The sequence below is a fragment of the Ovis canadensis genome, chromosome 1 (assembly GCF_042477335.2).
Source record: "Ovis canadensis isolate MfBH-ARS-UI-01 breed Bighorn chromosome 1, ARS-UI_OviCan_v2, whole genome shotgun sequence".
NCBI lineage: Eukaryota > Metazoa > Chordata > Mammalia > Artiodactyla > Bovidae > Ovis > Ovis canadensis.
Genome location: NC_091245.1, coordinates 267,993,914 through 268,015,021, shown reverse-complemented (window position 1 = coordinate 268,015,021; position 21,108 = coordinate 267,993,914). Strand labels below are relative to the sequence as shown.

General features: G+C 57.5%; 1 protein-coding gene across 2 annotated transcripts in view; it reads right to left on the bottom strand.

Annotated features, from left to right (window-relative positions):
- Window positions 1–201: 201 nt before the first annotated feature.
- Window positions 202–21,108, bottom strand: part of SLX9 (SLX9 ribosome biogenesis factor) — a 30,437-nt gene continuing 9,530 nt past the window's right edge. Inside the window, exons 6-9 of one of the 2 annotated variants that reach the window (XM_069582123.1) lie at window positions 14,688–14,756; window positions 6,349–6,499; window positions 2,219–2,287; window positions 202–1,120 (exon numbers count right to left, since the gene is read on the bottom strand). In XM_069582123.1, the coding sequence (XP_069438224.1) occupies window positions 997–1,120; window positions 2,219–2,287; window positions 6,349–6,499; window positions 14,688–14,756 (413 nt within the window). In that variant the 3' untranslated portion in view covers window positions 202–996. The remainder of the gene's footprint in view (window positions 1,121–2,218; window positions 2,288–6,348; window positions 6,500–14,687; window positions 14,757–21,108) is intronic. The other variant, XM_069582132.1, reaches the window with a different exon arrangement.

Here is a 21,108-nt window from a genome sequence, read left to right as displayed (position 1 = left end):
CCTCTCCGATGCCTGGGGGCTTGCGGGACTCTGCCCCTGCCTCCGCCAACTACTGGGGGCTGCATAACACCTGGCTGGAGAGCCCCATCCGCGACCAGAGCCCCTCAAAGGGCCCGTAGGGCGGACACCCCAGCTCAGGCCCACCAGCCCTTCAGAGCCCGAAAGCAAACTGAGTTTAAAATGCACATGAAAACCACCCAATTGTTTGTCACTTAACTTTATTACCAAATATTCCAAGTGCATTCTATGAAGATTAAAAACACAGGTAAGCAGCAGGGAAGTCCCTCCAGGTCAGAGATGGCAGCCAGCAGGCTCCCAAGAAGTGGGAGGGAGAGGGGGTCTCTCCCACCTGCCCTCCTTCCCCGCCCCACCCCCAACCGTCTGGGTGGCAGGGCACTCTGCTTGGGGCGGGGGGGCATCGCCAGACGGTTGCAGCTTCTCAGCCACATTGCCAGCGAGTCTGCCGCAGTGGAGGGCAGTGGGTGGCCACCGAAGAGGACGGCAGTGTCGGGCTCGCCCCGCACCTCCCCATCCTCCCCCCAGCCCCACAGGTGAGGTCAAGGAGAAGGTCCTGGCGTAGGGCAGAGGCCAGAGGCCCTGACAGAGGGCATCACGAGAAGGTGGCCAAGCCGCATCCAGCCGCAGTCAGCCTGGAGCCCCTAGAGGACCAAGCCAGAGGGCTTGTCTCTTAATATGATACATGAGCGCAAGTCACTTCCCACAAACCCAGACGAAAGAGAAAGGCGAGGAGAAGGCTGGCTGCGTGGCTACACCACCTCCTGTGGGCATGGACATCTGGGGTTTTCCAGCAGTGTTTTTATTGCAAAAATAAATGTGTCGTCACAATACTCCCGTGTCAACTGCCTGTCTCCCGCCTGTGCCAAGCACAGCAGCCGTGTCACGGAGGAAGTGGCTGGCAGCCCAGGGGACAGTGGCCAAGCTGGCCCTGGGCGCCTCCTTGTGGGTGGCCTCGGCGCTCTCACACGCCCCGCGGGGTCAGGGCTGCCCACTGCCCTCCAGCTGCATCTGCTCGGCCAACTGCCGCCCGATGGCCAGCAGAGGGCTGGCTCTATAGGCCGGACTGGCCAGCAGCTCCTGGAACCGCATCCGTTCCTCCTCGCTGCAAGAATGGAGAGCAGAGGTCAGTGGGGAGGGTGGGTGCGGAGCAGCCAGCAACCGCAGGGCCAGCCTCGGCACAGCTACCCTTCAGGGAGGGACACCAGCACAGGGCTGGACAGGGTGGGGTGTGAGGCAGGCTGTGGGGCTATGAGATTCTGCCTGCTGGGTCTGGGTGTGGGGGCGGATGGGGGTCTGAGGCCCGCGGGAGGGGGCACTTCAGGTAGGAGGGGAGGGGCTGCCCTGGGGCCTGTTTGTGGGCGCACAGGCCCCTCATCCGCCACGACTGTGATAAGGAGCTGCCAAGGCGGGGAATGCGCACTGCACACACAAGACCTCACACGGCAGCTCCTCGCCAGCTTGGTCTTGCAGGAGCAGGGGCGCCGGGCCAGGTGGTATTGGGGGTCTGCAGTGGGCCCACCCTCCCCGCAGAAGGCCCTGGGCCCCGAGTCCACAGGGGGGCTGTCTCTCTGTGGCCATCCCTAAGCCCAGCCGGCCACGTCACCTCCCCAAGGTGCCAGGGCCAGCTCACACTTTGGCCCTGCAGCCCAGCAGAGACAGGGGCGACCTGCTCAAGTGCCTCTGGGGACAACACCTCTGCCACTGAAACTGAGGTGACCTGGTCCGGAAGCTCAGGGCAGCAGGCCCGTCATAGCACTGTGGTGGGGATGACCCTGGCCTTGGGATGGCGAGGCAGGGAGGAGAGCCCAGCCTGTACCCTCCACAGGTGCATGACCAAAGACAAGGTCAGACTACACCACACCCCAGCTTCCTGTGCTGCTGACGGGGAGACCGTAGACCCCAGCGGATGGCTGGCTGACTGGCCAGGTGTCCACACTCCCAAGACGCCTGGGACCCGGGTCCCAAGGGCAGCTCCCCCAAGACCCAGCAGCTGTCCTTAGCACTCCAGGGGAAGGGGCTTCCTGGTCCCTGGAGACAGTCATCCACGCCCCCCAGGCTGAGCCCCAGCACACCAAGGACTCGGGTGGGGGAAGCCCTGGATGGGCCATGTAGAGGCAGGCAGGACGCCGGGCGTCCTTTGCATGTGTGTGTGTGGCGGGGGCGCGGGGGGGCGGGGGGGGGGGGGGCGGCCGGTACTCACAGGAGCTGGAGCCTCTGCTGAGCGCTCATCCGGCTCAGCTCGGTGGGCCGGGGCCTGCTGGCTGCCCTGCTGGGGACACGAAGAAAGGGGTCAGCATGGCCCACGTTCGAGTCTTGACCGGAGGCCACAGTCCACACAGGGCTCTCTGCTGGCCTGGAAGGCTACAGGTGCCACACGGCAGGAGGGACCTGGCAGAGCAGGGACTCAGAAAACCTGTGAGTCCTGAACCACCACCTAACTTACCTCCAGACCAGGAGCCCTCATTTCTTATTCACGTTCCCTCTTTTCCCTGGTCTCAGCTGCTCTGTGGCTACTTCATGCCGACTCCTTCCCGCTCCAGACCTCCAGGACAGCCCCCTTCTGGCCCAGTGTCAGCCCCCGGACACTGTAGCCCTGTTCTTTTCACTACTGACCCCTCTGTGTCCACCACCGAGCTCCCTGGAGGCCCCACCCTTGCCGATCCAGACAGCCTGGGTCTCCCTTCCCCCAGCCACAGCCCTCACCCAGGAGGTGGCACCTCCGTGCTGGGAAGTCAGGAGGCCTGGGGACCTCATGCCCTGAATCTTCATCCCTGTCCAGTTCAGGTAAGAAGGGCTCCCACAGCCTCTTCCTGCTCTGATAGTCAAGGGCCCCAAGGTACAAGCACACCCCTGGGAGACCCCTCAGGGTCCAGGGGCAGCCTAGCGTGACAGTGGGTGGCAAGGAGAGGCAGGACCCTCACCCGAGCCTTAAGACACATCCAGGGCCTGGCAGGCTGCTCACAGGAATGGCACACCCCTCCCTGCTGGGGTTTTCCACTGTGGACAAAGGCAGGCAGGGTGGATTTCCGAAGGCCGCGGGGGCACAGGGAACTGACCCCCCCTTGCTCACCCCAGCAGCCCAGGGCAGGGACATTCACACCAGATACCAGCCCAGGTCCTGCTCATCCACTCCAAAGGCCAGGGCCCCAGCTCACCCAGCACCCGGGTCTAGCTCTGGCTGCAGGGCCGAGCGCACTGAGAAGGGACATTGAGTGGAGAGACCTTCCTGCCAGAACTGAAGCAGCTGCCCATTCCCGAGACCCGCGGAGCCGGAAGAGGACCCTGGCCCTGCAGCACTGGGGGCTGCGGCTCTGGGTGCTGAATGCCCTGGGGAAGTTGCTCCAGCAGAGGTCTGTTTCCCCGACTGCAAGACAGGCCAGCGCTGTCCTGACAGGCTCCCTTCGGCTAGCACTCAGTGCCTGGGGATGCAAGTGGGCCCAGGGGGCTCCCAGCTTCGGGGCTCTTGTGCTACCCCGTCCTTCCCCCTCTGATGTGAATAAGCCCTTGTGGCACCCACCCCAAGGCGACTAGGGCCCAAAACCAAATGGGACTCTCATCTCAATCCATAGCACCGGTGGGTGATCCCCTGGAGCCCCAGGGTCCAGGAAGCCCAGCTGGTGACAGGCGCCGGCTCCCAGGGTCAGGCCCCCCCCTGCGTCAGGCCCCCTGCTCTCATCCTCTACAACCTTTGGACCATGGGGAACCACTTTCTCCAGACTCAACCCTTTTCCCTGGTGAGCACAGCCCACTGGCAGAGCACCACCGGCTCTGGTCTTGGGCCCCTCGGGCTCTCCAGGGGCCTGGGGGCCAGGTCAGTGCTAGGCAGTGCCACCTGTCAGGGAGAACACCCAACAGCCCACTGGGCCCGCTCAGAGCCTTGGGCTCTCCCCACACCACTCAGATTTGGGACGAACCTGGGGCAGCCCAGGGCCTCTGCTGGGGTATCCCAGCAGGTGACTGGACCCAGGCAAGGCACTTGGGGTCTGGGTTCCCAGGCACAAAGCTGCCCCACAACACATCCTGCCCAACTCTGATGCCAGGGGGAGGGGGCGGGGGGAAGGGGGCAGGGAGAGGGTGGGCATACCCGAAGGCACTGCCAGCTGCACCATTCCTGCACCAGGGCCCGGAAGCCCTGGCCTCGTGAAGCAGGAAGAGGCCAAACACCCAGCCCAGCAGACCTCCAGGGCTGACAACACCTCCACCCAACCCTGCCAATGGAAGGAGGGCACAGGATGGAGTGGCGGGGCCAAAGCCTGCCGCCTCGTGGCCCACCCCAGAGCCGAGTATGGCAGGGACCCTGCCACCCTGGGCAAGAGTGCAGGGCTGCCCCCCGGGGCCCATGGCAGCAACTATCCTGGACCCTCCACACATCCCTCCTCCCTCGGCTCACTCTAATCTGTATCCTTCCGCCATAATGAACCGTGACTGTGACAGTCCCCTGTGGGAATCGCAAAGCCCAAGAGTGGTCTTGGGGACCCCAGCCTGCAGAGAGGGGCCAGGACTCCCCAGCCGTGGTCAGACATCGGCGCCCAGATCGTGGTGTCTTACTCCATTTCCAGCGGAAGGGACTGGACTCCCTGGAGGAACACTGACTCTCAGACAGGAGCAGGAAATGCCTAGATGAGCCTGGAGCATCTTGTGCCCGAGGAAGGGAAGTACTCAGAAGCAAAACACAACAGCCCCCGCAGATGGGAGTGTCGGGGGGGACAGAGGAGCCAACCGAGGAACTCCTGAGGGCCAGCGCCAGAGCCGGTTCAGCAACAGAACAGTCGTACTGGATCACGACCCGAAGCATAAAATCAAAAAATACCCTCGGGGCCAGCCTGACACAAACAACTGACAGAGAAGGAAACCAGGAGGATCCACGTGGCTCTGCAGCTGCCCCATCCTCAGGGGAGGGGAGCGCCCCTCCTCGGGTGGGGGTGGGCACAGCGACCCGCTTCCAGAGGATGGTGGGAGGAGGTGGCAGCATAGTGGAGACGCCCGCCAGACTTGCCTGAGCCGGGCGACCACGGTCAGTGTCCACCATGGAGGTCACGTGACGGCACGCACCCTGGACGGGTCGTGGTGAGAAGGGCCCCTCCCCTCTGTGGTCTTCACTGAGGGGCGTCCTCCAAAACGCCTGGCTCCTCCTCCAAACCGTCAAGGTCGTGAAAGACAGGAAGGTCTGAGAGACTGTCACAGCCCAGAGGAGTTCTGAGGGGACACGATGGCTGCATGTCACGTGGGGGCCTGGCTGGAGCCCTGGGGCAGCAGAAGGTCAGTCGAGGAAAATGAGGAGTCTGAACAGACTGAGCTTTTAGCCGCCTATTATTTATGAATGAAGCTGGTTCCTGATGGTGACAAACACACAGACTGACATCAGACGCGAGGAGAGCCATGTGACTCTCTGCATCACCACCGTAACTCTTCCATCATCAGACTCTGCTCTAGAACAACGCTTGCCTCGGCAGACAGCTCCTGGTGCCAAGAGGCGGCCGGGGGCGGGGATGACAGTGGCCAGGAGCGCCCCCGCCCCCGGCCGCCTCGCACGGTCCTCCTCCGGCTGCAGGCCGGTGTTTGCGCAGCTCTCTCCCCTCTGGGAGCACCAAGCACATTTTTTGGATGAGAAAACTGCGAGCAGGGTGAGGAAGCTTGACCGGGTCACATTTTTGTTCAAGAACCAGGAATGGAATGTGCATTTTGGGCTCCAGCTCCATCACCAACTTCAGCTCTGATGGCCACTCCTCGTCTGGACCCCACGCTCTGGGCACTCCCATCCCGGACTGGCTAGACCTGACCACCTAACTCTGCAGCCAAGGGGCCCTGAGCCTCTCACCCGCCACCCCAATCCTTCCTCCTCAGAGGGGTATTTGGCAGGAAAAAGAATTATTTCAAAAAGACAAAATCAAAGACAAAGGAAGTGATGAAGGTCCAGGAAACAGGACAGGACAGGAAGGACTCCAATTCCCCATTCATCCTGAGGCCGAGCCACGGTCACACCTGGCTGGCGCACAGCAGGACGCTCTTCCACAGCACGGGGTTCCAGGGAGCACGACAAGCCCCAGGAGGACGGCCCAGCCCGGGGCAGGGGGCCGGGGTGACAAGGGCAGTGGCTGGGCAACGGGTGGGAAAATGGAGCTGGAAGGACCCCCAGGCACAGCGCCCAGCTGAGTGGCTGTGAGAGGCCATCCACGTGCCACCGGGCACCCACTCCTTAGAAGGCCCAGGGCCCCTGCTGCATGGCTGGGCCTGAGACAAGGGTGTCCCAAGTCAAGACGGGCCTCTGCAGCGTCAGTGCCCAGCCTGGCCACCCCACTGCTCAGCCTCTCCTGCGGACACGACACTCACCGTCGGGTGGGGGGCCGCCGGCCGCCGGCCTCCAGCTCCAGCAGCTCGGGGAGGGCGTCCCTCAGGGGCTGCAGGTCGCCCACCACCACCGTAGCCCTCCGCCTCCGCTCCGCCTTGCGCTTCTGCTCCGCCAGCCTTATGGCTTCAATCTCTGAGGAAGGGGGACACAGGGTCAGTGAGAGAGGACCCGGGAGGACAAGTGTTTGGCCATGGACTCCAGCAGCAGCGGGTCCCAGCTCCCAGCCTGCAGAGCCAGAGCTTGGCCAGGAATCCAGGGTGGGAGGGGGCAGAGGGGTGCAGCCCGAGCGACTTGCTCCCCTTAACCCTGGAGACGGCTGTGGAATCACAAGCCTGGGGAGACAGGCTGCAGGCAGAGGAGATGCCCTTGAGGAGGCCAGGGCCCTGAGGCCTGGAGGAGGGGGTGGGTGGAGGGGTGGGCAGACAGAGGGGCCTGCAGAGTCAGAGCAGCTGGTACCCTCCCCTCTGCCCCCAGTCGGCTTCCTGGGGATGCACCCAGAAAAGAGAAGTGGTCCCCATGGGAGGCGGTGGCAGGGTGAAGGCTCCCCAACACTGGCCAGGTGCAAAGCAAGGGGAGGTCTCAAGGGTGCTCCTGCACAATGTGGGGGCTGTGGGGAAGGGCAGGGGCACTGGCCAGAGAGACAGCGTGACAGGGCCCAGGTCCGGGGTGCCAGCTGGAGGGCAGGGTGTGGGTGAGCTGCTGGGTGAGGCCGCTGTTGGCCGGCAGGGCTGTGGCCACCACACACAGAAGGGCCTTGACAGCTGAATTCCATTTTATAAGTGGTGTGTATTCTGAAACTGTTAATAAAACATGCTCTCAAGCACATTGTCTCCACAGTGTGGTGTGTGGACCCGCCAGCTCACCAGTCTGTGTGCAGGCCTTGCTCCAGGAGACTGCCTGAATCTGTGATAAGCGATTTGTTAATTGTTCTGTATTAGATTCCTTTAAAAAAAAAAAAAAAAAAAAGCTCTGCTTCTAAAAAGCTGGGAAATGAGGCTGTGATAGATCTGGGACGGCTGGACCAGAACAGAGACACTCCCCGCCTCCCTACTGTGCGAGTTTTACTAGGCTATAAATAACCAGCTGCAGACTCTGAATTTCCTCTAAAAAGAGAACTGGAAGCACCTTCCTGACAAGCAGTTGGTGAACTCAGTGCGGCCAAGGGGCCAGGAGAAGCAAGGAGAGAGGCGACAGCCAGCGGCCCAGGCGGGCCTGACAAGGGACCTCTCCCTCCCAAGGGGATGTGGGTCTGTGGCTGCCCGGCTGCTCCTCAGGGCAGGTGTGAGAGGTGATGGAGGTGGGCACGGTGTCCAGGGGAGCGGTGATGACACCAGACACAGGGCAGGCCAGGAGAATGGGGGCTGAACAACTCAGGACAGCCCACCCCGAGTGCAAGAGGTGTGTGTGAAACGTGAGGGGTGCATGCTGACCCCACAGGCATCTCCAAAAGAGACTAATTTCCAGAAACTGACTACTTGGGAAGCCTGGCGGGAGCAGCTCCTCCCAGCTCGCAGTTACCCCCAAAGGCCCAGAGAAGCCCAGCAAGGGCAAGCCAGACAACCCCAGCAGGACACACCTACCCCAGACGTAAGGAGGCTGCCGGAGTCCAGGGGCCTGCACCTCACTCCAGGGAGCTGGGCTCTGGAACAAAGACCACCCTCCTCCAGGTCCTTGAGCCCTGGCCCAGGCCAGTGTCGGGACACCAGGATTTAAAGGCAACGATCCAGGGCTCTCCATGCTGCCAGGGCAATTTACTCAGCTCATCAAGCTGGTGCCTCTTCCCTGGCAGGCCCAGCACCCAGGAGGAGTGGGGTGTCGGGGGTCAGGCAGGGGAAGGGACAGGTAGCTCCCTTCCTGGCTGGCAGGCCCAGCACCAAAGCTGCAGGGAACCAGAGAGAGCAGGGCAGGCCTGGCTCCTCACAGGACACAGGACACCTGTTTGCCTACAGAGGAGCCAGCAAATCAGCGTCTCAGGTCAGTAACAGGTGGGGTCCCCCCAGGACACATCTGAGGTGTGCAAGGACAGCACGACACGGGCACACGTGCTGGCGGGTCGCTGCAGCAGCTGCTTCAAAGGGAAAGGCCACGGTCACCACAAGAAGTGCCCACAGAATCTGACAGAATTCACTGCCCACTCAGGATAAAGATCTACAGGAAACCAAGAACAGGAAGAACTTCCCCAATCTGAGAGACTATCTACCAGAAACCGCATCTCACACACGAGCCACTCTCTGGTGAAGCAGGCCACAGAGGGACGGTGCAGAAACCCATGCTGACCCAGCCAAGCCCAGGTGAGGGCGACTCCAAGCCCGGGGAGGGCAACAGGAGCAAGCAGCTCCTCCCCTCACCTCAAGCCTGCACAGTGCCAACCGGGCCTGTAGTCCACGTGGTGCCCAGAAGGTCTGGCACAGCTCCCCGGAGGGTCTGTCCACCCTGGTCACCCTCCCCTGCTTCCCTGCCCGCATCTGCTCACCCATAACAAACAGAGCTCGAGTGAGCACCACCGGCTTTATGCCCCAACGTGGCCTGAGGTTACTGACCCTGAGCAAAGCAGGCTCACAGGACCGTGCCCGTGGGTGCTTGGCCCCCAGAGACTAGAAACAATCCTCACTGCCTCCAGCCGCTGCAGTAGGAAGAGAAGACATAAAACAGAGACTGGAAAGAGAGGTAAAACTGTCTGTATCTTAAGTATTGTAGCATGATCATTTATGCAAAACATTCTACCAAATCTACAGGATAATTACCAGAACACACAATTTTAGCAACATCAGAGGGTACAGAGTTAATAATAATAAATGATAGTATAATAATACATAGTAAAAACTGGAAAATGAAACTTTTGTGAATTCCATTTATAATAGTTTCAAAAACTATTAGCAATAAACTAATAAACAGTTAGCAATAAGCTTATCCAAACAAAAAAATCTAAGACCTCTACTCTGAAAATCACACAACAGGGATGACAGAAATTGAGAAAAATTTAAATGAAAGGAGATGTACAAACTAGGTTTCAAAGAGGCAGAGGAACCAGAGATCAAATTGCCAACATTCGTTGGATTATGGAGAAACCAAGGGAGCTTCAAAAAAATTCTGCTTCACTGACTAAGCTAAAGCCTTTGACTGTGTGAATCACAGCAAACTATGGAAAATTCTTAGAGACTGGAATATCAGACCACCTTACCTGTCTCCTGGGAAACCTGTATACAGCTCAAGAATCAACAGTAGAACCAGACATGGAACAACTGACCGGTTCAAAGTTGGGAAAGGATTATGACAATGCTGTATATTGTCACCTTGCTTATTTAACTTATATGCAGAGTACGCCACACGAAATGCTGGAAGAATCATAAGCTGGAATCAAGATTTCCAGAAGAAATAGCAACAACCTCAGATATGCATATGATACTACCCTAAGGGCAAAAGTGAAGAGGAACTAAAAAGGCTCAAGAGGCCTTGATGAAGGTGAAAGAGGAGGGTGAAAAAGCTGGCTTAAAAGTCAACATTCAAAATACTAAGATCATCGCATCCAGTCCCATCACTTCATGACAAACAGATGGGGGAAAAAAAAGAAAACTGGCAGATTTTATTTTACTGGGCTCCAAAATCACTGCAGATTGTGACTGCAGCCATGAAATTAAAAGACATTTGCTCCCTGGAAAAAAAGCTATGACAAACCTAGACTGCGTATTAAAAACCAAAGGCATTACTTTGCCAGCAAAGGTCCATACAGTCAAAGCTATGGTTTTTCCAGTAGTCGTGTACGGATGCGAGAGTTGGTTGACAAAGAAAGCTAAATGTCAAAGAATTGATGCTTTTGAACTGTGGTGTTGGAGAAGACTCTTGAGAGTCCCTTGGACAGCAAGATCCAATCAGTCCATTCTAAAGGAAATCAGTCCTGAATATTCACTAGAAGGACTAATGCTGAAGCTGAAGCTCCAATACTTTGGAAACCTGATGCAAAGCGCTGACTCACTGAAAAAGACCCTGAAGCTGGAAAAGAAGGCAAGAGAAGAAGGGAATGACAAAGAATGAGATGTTTGAATGTCATCACCAACTTAATGGACATGAGTCAGAGCAAACTTTGGGAGACAGTGAAGGGCAGTGCTTTATTGACTATGCCAAAGCCTGTGACTGTGTGGATCACAGTAACTATGGAAAATTCTGGAAGAGATGGGAATACCAGACCACCTGACCTACCTCTTGAGAAACCTGTACGCAGGTCAGGAAGCAACAGTTAGAACTGGACATGGAACAACAGACTCGTTCCACGTAGGAAAAGGAGTATGTCAAGGCTGTATATTGTCACCCTGCTTATTTAACTTATATGCAGAGTATATCATGAGAAACGATGGGCTAGAGGAAGCACAAGCTGGAATCAAGACTGCTGGGAGAAATATCAATAACCCCAGGTTTGCAAATGACAAGACCCTTACGGCAGAAAGTGAAGAACTAAAGAGCCTCTTGATGAAAGTGAAAGAGGAGAGTGAAAAAGTTGGCTTAAAGCTCAACATTCAGAAAACAAAGATCATGGCACCTGGTCCCATCACTTCATGGGAAACAGATGGGGAAACAGTGGAAATAGTGGCTGACTTTATTTTTCTGCGCTCCAAAATCACTTCAGATGGTGATTGCAGCCATGAAATTAAAAGACACTTACTCCTTGGAAGAAAAGTTATGACCAACCTATAGCATATTAAAAAGCAGAGACATTACTTTGCCAACAAAGGTCTGTCCAGTCAAGGCTATGGTTTTTCCAGTAGTCATGTATGGATGTGAGAGTTGGACTATAAAGAAACTTGAGCGCCGAAAAATTGATGCTTTTGAACTGTGGTGTTGGAGAAGACTCTTGAGAGTCCCTTGGGGTGCAAGGAGATCCAACCAGTCCATTTTAAAGGAGATCAGTCCTGGGCATTCATTGGAAGGACTGATGTTGAAACTGAAACTCCAATACTTTGGCCACCTGATGTGAAGAGCTGACTCATTTGAGAAGACCCTGATGCTGGGAAAGACTGAGGGCAGGAGGAGAAGGGGACGACAGAACATGAGATGGTTGGATCACATCACCGACTCAATGGACATGGGTTTGGGTGGACTCTGGGAGTTGGTGATGGACAGGGAGGCCTGGCGTGCTGCGGTTCATGGGGTCGCAGAGAGTCGGACACGACTGAGTGACTGAACTGAACTGAAGGGCAGAGGAGCCTCGTATGCTGCAGTCCATGGGGTCAAAAACAGTCGGACACAACTTAGTGACTGAACAACAGCAAAAGATTAAAGGAGAAATTACCATGTTTGTGGATGAAGACCCAGCATTAAAGTGGCACTTCTGAACTGATGTACGGATTCAAAGCGATGATCTATAGGTCACGACTACACCAGGTGGTGGTGGTGGTGGTAGTGGCTTTAAGAAGTTGACCAGCCTGTGATCAGAGTCACATGGAAATGCAAAGAACCTGGACCACCCAAAGCCGTCTTGAAACAGAGGGACAGACATAGGACTTCCCATGTCCAACCCCAGGACCTCTTCACAGCTGCAGCTTCAACAGCCTGGAAGGGAGGAGGGTCAGAGAGCAGAACCAGAGTGAGAGGTGTCAGCTTTCCACAGACATCAGGATGACTGCACAAGGAGACAGTCTTTACGACAAACACTGATGAGACTGAAGCAAAGAAAACCCTGAACCAGTGAGTGCTTCACATCACAGACAAACGCTAAACCAAGATGGATCAGAAATCTAAATATCAAAGCCAAAACCATAACGTTTTCAGAAGGGTAGGATTTATCCTCCTGTCTTGGGACTGGGCAGTTTCCTTAAACAAGGCACATGCAGGCGTGCACACACATATGCACGTGCACACACACTAAACATGCAAAGAAAAAAGACAAAATCAGTGTCCTCAAAGTTAAACTTCTGTTCAGTGAAAAAAAAAAAAAAACTGTTGAGAAAATAAATAGGCAAGTTATAGTCTGGGAGAAAATTATTTGCAAAACACATCTGAGGAGACTGACCTCCAGGACAGAGGATTCCTGGAGCTCAATAATAAAGAGCCCTCAGGAACCTCGGGAAACAAGCCCTGGGCGTCAGGACGCCCCAGTGGGCAGCAGCAGACGAAACGTCCCTTCACCACAGTGACAGGCACCTCACACTCGGCAGAACGGCCAGGACTGCAGGACAGGCGAGCCGGCACAGCTGCAAGCAACCCCAACTCCCCCGCGCTGTCGGGGGCGTAAGCGCACAACCACAGGAGAGGAACGTCTGGGAGCTGCTTATAAAACTAAACATACACCTGCCCTATGACCCAGCATTCCATTCCAAGTGTTTACCCAAGAGAAATGAAAACATATGTCCACAAAAAGACTCGTGAAGAATGTTCATCACAGCCTATTCACAGCAGCTAAAAAGAGAAAAGACACCAGGTGTCCATCCACAGGAAAGTGGATACCAAACAGCGTGTCCACATAAGGAAACACTTCTCAGCAACATACAGGCCCAGACTACAGCTCCACCCAGCACAGATGAGCCCAATGCCCAGCTGAGCAGGAGAACCCAGACACACAAAGACTGCCCTTACCCGATGTCCAGAGCAGCGAAGCCTGAACTCGACCTGAAAAGAGCAGACAGGGGCTGCCTCTGGGGGGCGGGGCCCGGGAAGGGTGACGGGGCCGGCCCATGACCCGAGAGGACTCTCCTGTGCGTGCGCACACTGGCCCCGAGCCACCACACAGCACACTGAAGGCCCAGGCCACCACACGCAAACGTCACCTCAAAATCAAAACTAAAAAGAACCATAAACAAATACTGAACTCTAGCAGAGTTACCAGGGAGAAAGTGCGCTCAATCTGTAATCCACTTTGGAACATGCAGCTAAAACAAGAGTTGGTGGCTGGACCAGACAGATGGGATGGACAGACAGACAGCTGTGATAAAAGAAGTGAGGAGCTCATGGTAAAGTCTGGACAGTGGGCATATGGGCGTCCACTGTAAAATTCTTCCTAGTTTTCTGTACAAAACTTTTCATAATAAAGTACTCAGGGAAAGAAACTCGGGAGCCATAGCTAAAGCTACAGTCAGAGGCTAACATTTAGCCTTTCATTCAAAAATAAATGACTAAGTCACTAAAACCCACCTGGAGAAACTAAGAACAGGATATTTAAACAACAGAAACTGACAGATCAGAAAACAAAACCGCAGATGGCAACTGAAGACAGGCATTCCTGGAGCAGATAAACCAATCAGAAGAGAGAGAGGGGATACAAACAAAAAGTGACAAAGAGGTGAAATAATGACAAGCTAGCAACTCCGCCAATCAAGGCTGAGATCTATTAGATGGTTCTCTGGGAAAATGAGTGGGTGACCCAGATTAGCTCAAGTAGTTAAAAAAAGACCAACCGTCACAGAAGAAAACTTAAACGTCATCAGAGAACTATGGCCCAGAACATTCAGGGGCCCAGTGGTCCCGGCCTATCAACTTTCCAAATCCATTTTACAAAGAATATTCTGCACAACCCCATGCTACAGACCGTGGAAAAGAAAATGCATGAAGGGACATTTCCTTAAGACACATCCAAAAACTGAAAGAAAACTTAACATTAACAATTATGGAGGAAACGGATACATTTCTCTAAGAAATTTTAATTTATGAAACATATAATTTCTTTAAAACCTTCAAGGGAAAAAATAATTCTGGTCATATTTTAACTGTGTGAGAACATAAAAAAACATTTCAAAGTAGTTTTAGAAGTCAGCAAAATCAGACTAAAAAGATAACTGCAAAAAAAAAAAACTATAAAATAATGCTCACAAGAAAACCTTCAGAAAAACACCAGCAAATATTCAGCAACATGAAAATTGAGTATATTTTCCAAAATTATTAAGAAGAAATTCACCCTGATAGGCAGGCAAAGGCACCCCAATAAGAGGGCGATGGCCGGGGTCCCTGACCCCACCAGTGGGTGAATGGCAGCTTCTACCAGGGACCCCGAGGGTTGCACACCCAGGCAAGGGCCTGCAGGGCCACACGCAGGCCGGGAAAGCAATCTGAGAAACGTCGTGTCATAAATCACCTGACCCTCAGGCACCCCCTCTGTGCGTTTTACCCACGAGCGGTGGTGACACTCCTGGTGGGGAGTGAGGTAAGGCTGTGCAGACCCTCGCACGGGTGACAGGGCCACCCCGCCGTTATGGGGCCATCTGCCTGTCGTAGCGCAGGCCGCCTCCTCCAAGGCCCAGACCACCCAGAGGCCGGGTTCTGAGCCAGCCCAGGACAAGGGTCCACCAGGGAAAGGACAGGACAGGACAGGACAGGACAGGACGGGGAAGCTTACTCTGCAGCCACCGCTCACGCCTCAGCTTCAGCTTCTCCTTCTTGGGCAGAATAGTCTTGGCCTCAGCACCTGCCAAGAGAACACACGTGAGCAGGACAAGACCAGGAGCCCAGGCTGCACCTATGTACAGGGCGCCCGCCACTGCCCCTGGCCGTGGCTGCGGGACACCCAGGACCCAGGGGCTGCAGGCTGCCCCGCGCACTGGGCCTTCACTGGTCTCCCCAGAGACAATGCACACACCCGGTGGGGTGCCCTCGCAGGATCCAATGGCCGCAGACTTCCGGCATCTAAGTAGAAGCTGAGAGGACACGCGCTTGTCAGGGTGGCCTACTGCTCAGTCAGTTCAGGGAAGCCAGGACTCCCACGGGCTCCCACCCCTTCTCCAAGTCAGAGCTCACACCCATAGCCTCACGCCTAACCTCTGCCCGTGCCCCAAGCTGACCCACTTTCCTCCCCCCTCACCCTGGCCCCTCATCCCCAGCAGGAAGGGCCGCCAGTCACCCGGGGCCAGTCAGCGGGCTGCAGGTGCACAGGTGGGGCAACGGGACAGAGGGGCTGCGCGGCAGGGCCCATGCGGCTGCCAGACTGCGGGGCTGAGGTGAGGACGGCCTGTCTGGGACGAGAGCTGAGTAAGGGGGGCAGTGGCAGGAGGCAGAGGGCGGCCCCACATGAGGACCTCGGACAATGAGACTCATGCCGGACACCCGTCCCCAAAGGTCCAGGAAGCCACCTTTTCTGCCCCAATCCCATAACTTCTCTAAGATTTTGAAATCATTTCAAAGAAAAAGAGTCTACGACAAGTGTGGACTGACGGAATTCTAAGTCTGCAGCCTGTGATCAAGGGGCAAGGTGGCAGGTGGGTCAAGACCACCCTGTACCACCCAGGACTGGTACCCAGGACCCCTTCTCGGCAGCCAGGACCCCCACTCACACTTAGGAAACAGGTCCCAGCATGCCAACCCTGTTTGAGGCCCAGGCGCTGGGGAAGCCTGGGTGACCAGCGCATACCTCCACGTCAGCTGCTGTGAAACACGCGCTGCAGAACCGTGAGCATCTTAGTGATGCTTCAGGTGAGAGGGTCACTTCAGGTGAAAACTCACTGGGACAGAAGGCACGGCTGATAAAGCCCAGCCCCCTCCCTGGGGAAGCACTGCTCCTTACAGAGACCTGAGCCCAGGGACTTGAGCCCAACCTCAGGGCTGATCCAGAGGCACTGCCTGAGGGCAGCCCTCCCACTAGGAGGAGGACGGCAGGGACTTGCTGCCAGGCCGGACGCTTCCTGCCAGCGTCTCCCCCTCTGACCACCTGTGTCCTGTGCTGTATGCAACAGGCCAGCGACCATCTACTTTGCTGCCCTGTGATTCTGACCCACCCTGCCTGCAGGGCACTGGAGGTCCCTGTGCACTCGGCTCCTTGGCACCCCGGGCCTGTCCAGATGCACCTTCATGCAGCCACGCCACAGCCAAATCCTCCTGCCTTTGGCACCAGCCAAGAGCCCACCAGAGCCAGGAAGAGGCCCTGGGAAACATCTGTCCTCCTCCTCCTCCTCCTCCTCCCACTGGCCCGAGGGCCCAGCCCTTCCCTTGATGCCATGCAGGCAAGGTCCTCCGGGCTGGACCCTGACTGCCCTTCCCAGCTTCCCTCTGTCAGGCAGAATGGGCTTGATCAGACGACAGCAAGGCGAGCCCAGCAGTGGCCTTCCCTGCCTCCAGCTGCCAGCAGGCCCAATGCAGTGGCCTGTGCCCTCCAACTTGCTGGTCGAGTACCCAGAACTGGCCCTGCCAGTCAGGGTCAGGGTGCCCCCGGAGGCGGTGGGCTCCTCCCCTCAGAGCCTCCCCATGGCAAGGAGGCAAGAGCCTGGGCAAGATGGAGAGGCGTGCAGAGCTTACGGCCACAGAGGCCACAGCGCCTCCAACAGCAGGTGACCAGCACCACAGCCAAGACCAGGACAGTGTGGTATCCTTCAGCTCCCAGACCCACACACACTGCTGCCCACCGAAGACCTCCAGGCCTCCTCTCCGCGTCCTCCGGAGGCCAGGGGGACCAAGGGGAGAGCCAACCACCAGCCTCCCACCCAAAGTGCATCCCACCCAGGGCCGGATGCAATGGATGGCAGCTTCCTCTCAGCCTGGACACCTCCTATTCCTGTTGCACTTGGGGGAGAGGAGTGAGGAGAACTGGATTCCGTCACAGCCCTGACCTCACAACTGCAGGAAAGGCGGGGAGGTCTGATGGGGAGCTTCATCACAAGCCCCTCTGGGAGGTGCTCGGATCCTCCAATGCCTGAGGTCAGCCTGCTCAAGCCTCTTCTCCTCCCCCAGGCAGGACAGGCCTGAGGAGCAGATGCAGCGCTGCTGCCCTCTGCTGAGCACCTGCCTGGGAGTTTCAGAGGAGACCGTGGTGGCCGGTCAGCAGGGGGAGCTCTGCTACAGAGAGAGGGAAGGTCAAGTGCGGAGCTCTCTGCCTGGGACTCTCGGGAGACAAGACCGGCGCCCCCCAAAACCCGGTCCCTCCACCGCAACCTCCAGACCAGCAGGTCCACTCACCACCATCACATCCCCAGCTTCTCCGCCCAGAGCCCTGCAGACATGCTGCACGGCCACCTCCTCTCTCTGGTCCTTCTGCTCCTGCATCCCTGACCAGGCCTGTCCTCCACCTGCTCACGCCTCTGCTTGCGTCTAGGGGTTGGGACTGTCCAGCCCAGGGTACAGAGGACTGGGGACACCCAGACACTTATCTGAGCACAGAGCTTGTTTCCTGCATGGTCGCAGTGCAAGGGAATACAGAACGAGAAACAGAACTGGCCGGTGGCACCCCATGGGAAGAGGACGTGGAGCCCAGAAGGGCCCCAGATCTCTACTGGCCCTCCAGTCCCCAGTCCCCACCCAGAGCTGAGTCCCACTGGTAGTGGGTGGGGGTGGTCTGCGGGGTGGGGAGGCCCATCACCTCAGAGCCCAGTGTTTCCCCCTAGGAGGCTGAGCCCCTGCCTGAATCAGAAGGAAAAGTGGGGGCAGTCCTAGGCCGGCAGGGCTCCCAAAGGCTCCCCATGGAAGCTAATGGAGATGCCACCAGCAAGGCCCACCAGCCCCCCTACCCTGGGGTCCACCAGCCCCACCGCGTCCAGGCTTCAGGGGAGGGGGGCACCACCAGGCTCTGGGATCACATGACCACAGGGCAGCGTAGCACGTGACCACAGGGGCCAGGGAGGCGGGCAGTAGAGCTGCCTGCGCCCCAGCCCACGGCGAGGACACTCGTCCAGGTGGACACGTACCCTGCCTGCATGGCCCAGCAGGTCGCGAGCAGAGCTGAGTCACCGGACACCACGTTCCCCATGACCTGTGTCTGCCCTGGCCACCAGTCCAGCTCAAACCCGGGGGGCTGCCAGGCCCAGCGCCCAAGGGAGCCAGGGCACGGGCCAATGCGGAGGCAAGTGGGCATGGTGACAGACACGTGCCACGGGGAACCGGGCGCCTCGGACAGTGGAGAGGGGGTCCACTCAATGGGACATGTGGGCAGTCAGGCCCACAGCTTCACCATCCCAAGGCCAGGCCCAGGCACCATTCCCAATATTCCATTCTTACAAACTTGTCTGAACCCCAACACAGCAAATAAGGCCTGTCATTACCCCGATCTCCAGCGGGAGGCTCGGCGTGGGGCCCCCACCCACCCTCTCCACCCTCGACACTGGGGCTCTCAGGGCTCTGGCACCCGCAAGGACACAGGCACAGAGCCCGCTGCTCTGAGCTCCAAGCTCCGGGACGTCTCCTCCTGTCACTCTCCTTTAGCTTTCTGTACTTTATGACATTTTTTTTTTGGAGAGACTGCTTTCCAAGAGCCGGCCAGTCCCCATCTTCTGCCTCCTGGCCCTGCATACCAGCCCCTCGGACTATAAGAGACATTCTCCTCAGTGCTGCTCCTCCTCCCGACCAGCCCGTAGAAGAAAACACCTTCCCTTCTTCTCTCCCTGCCCCTCATGCACCCCTGTGCTTTTCAGTCCACGCCACTCAGATTTTAGTGTCCCCTCCACCTCAAAGTGACACCTCACTCTTTCTGATCAGCCATGCTCCCCGGGCAGCCCACGCTGTCTGTGACGGCCTTTCCGACAACCCCTCAGACTCAGTGTGAAGGCTCAGGGTAACTGAGTGTCTCCCGCACACAGAGACAGTCCTGTGCGCACAGGCTCTCATGGCCACAGGCACGCGTCAAGGCGCTGCTACCTCAGAGACAGCAACCAGGACCACGAGGACTGCTCAGGAGACCTGATAACAGCCCATCACAGCTCAGGACCAAAAGCACCCTGGGGCCGGGAGGAGATGGGCACTTCTGTGCTCCCACAGATGAGAGGCGGGACCCGCCAGGCTCTGGGCCAGTATCCTAAACCTGGCAGCATCAGAGACTCCTGGAGGGGTGTGTGAAACCAAGGTTCAGCAGGTCTGGGATGGGCCCCAGTGGTCCTAGTGCCGGCCCAGGCCTCCCCGAACTGGGTGCAAAGGCTCAGACCCACCCCACCCACACGGTGCATGGGGGAAGGACAGCAAGAGCTGAGACAGCACAGCAGCTGTGCCAGGGGCAGGCCCGCAGTCACTCCCAGGGCGGGCTGCGTGGCTCTGAGCTCAGCCGCGTCGCCCCCCACCCCCGGGGACCGCAGCCTCGTCTGCACAGGAGACAGAGCCTGTGCACCAGTCCCTCACCAGCGTGAGGCTGAAGGGGCCCGGACGAGCCCCGAGCAGGCCCACAGCACACCTGCCCGGCAGATGCCACGCTCGCCTGACGGGTGCAGTCAACAAACGCTCAAGACCCAGCAGCCAGCAGAGCACGGCCCTGTGTCCCCTCCACTCCTGCACACCTCAGGGACACCAGTGGCAGCACGGCTCCTCTGCTGGGTCCCCTGAGCCCCACATGGAGGTCCCGCTACGGGGAGGTCAGAGGCAGGCCCTGGGTTGCAGGCTGTTCCCTGCGGGACCTGCCCTCTCGGGTAAGCGGGGAACCATGCGCGCTGTGCCTCTGTGGACATGGCTCACAGCGAGGGGACGTCTGTCAGCTGCCGCAGGAATGCAAGCCTCCCACTCAGCAGCCCCTCCCCCGAGCGCCGGGCGGAGGTGAGATGTCCGAGTGCCATGCTGAGCACCAAGTGCCCAGCACTTGCCAACAGACAGAGAGTGAGAGAGACAGAGGCACACAGGAGGGCAGGGACGGCAGCACCCATCAGCTCCCTGGAGGACTAGCTCCCTCAGCAACTCAAAACCCTGCAAGTTTTTGCCCAAAATGATAAAGAGCTGCCCTCCACAACACATAAAAATTCTTCAGGATTAAGAAAAGCGACCAACACTGCCCAGTACACAAACCACAGGAGAACCATTTAACACGCAAAACTGCTGGATCGTGTGCGTTACCAAAGGGGCCTGAGTGGCCGCAACTCCAGACCCTTCCTGCCCTCCCGACAGCAAGTCCCCATGGTGCCCCCCGATCCCCACCCCTGAGCATGGCAAAGTACTCGGGCAGGACACAGCCAGAGCTCTGCAGGATCCAGCCCAAGAAGCAGCAGGAGGGTCTGAGGGCGAGAAGATGGTGCTGAAAACACACCGCTCTGGGCGTCTGGATTACCCCGGGTTGGAGCCAACGGAGCCGGCAGGTTGCGACTCCCCTCATCCAACCCAAGCCGGGAGCGTCTGAGATGAGGACTGCCTGGGTCCTCCTCCGGGGAAGTTTACCGCCATGAGGACGCCAGAATCTGGAGCACAGAGAGCTGCACACACGAACCTTCCCCCCCGCCGTGTTCACCGCTCACAGCACCGCTGCGCCCCAGAGACACTCCAGAGGCCCAGGTTCTCACCACGCCTCTGAGCTGTCACTGAGGCTTGGGAGAAGCCTGCACGCGGTCACAGGATGTGACCTGCACACAGCAGTTTTTCTGTTTTTCTCCTGCTAATCTGTCTTCTCTTAGTCTAACCTGCAGGGTCCTAGCCAAGAATCTAGGAGGGCATACACGAGAAGGCTTCCGTCCCTACAGTCTCAATGTACAAAGAATAGCAAGGAGATTCGGATAAACTCTCCAGTGAAATTTAAAAAAAAAATCCAAACCAAGCTGCGAACATGATCTCATGGGAAACACTCGACACAGGCATACCTGTGAAATAACTACAAATTACAACTCCAGCAGCAGTTCACAGATTGCACATGGAAATTCAGAAAAATTATGCGGAACACCAGAAGCCCTGCCCTGAAGGCCAGAGTGCTTCAACAGGACTGAGGACGCTTCTGCTCTCAATCACTCAGCTAGCACAGGCGGCATGAAGGCTTCACCCGCGAGAGCGGATGAGGTGTGGCTGCCCAGGGCAGGAGAGCCGCCCCCTGCTCCAGGACCAGCCCAGACAGGACACCAGGCCAACAGTGTCACAAAGCCCGAAATGGGGGGTGTGCT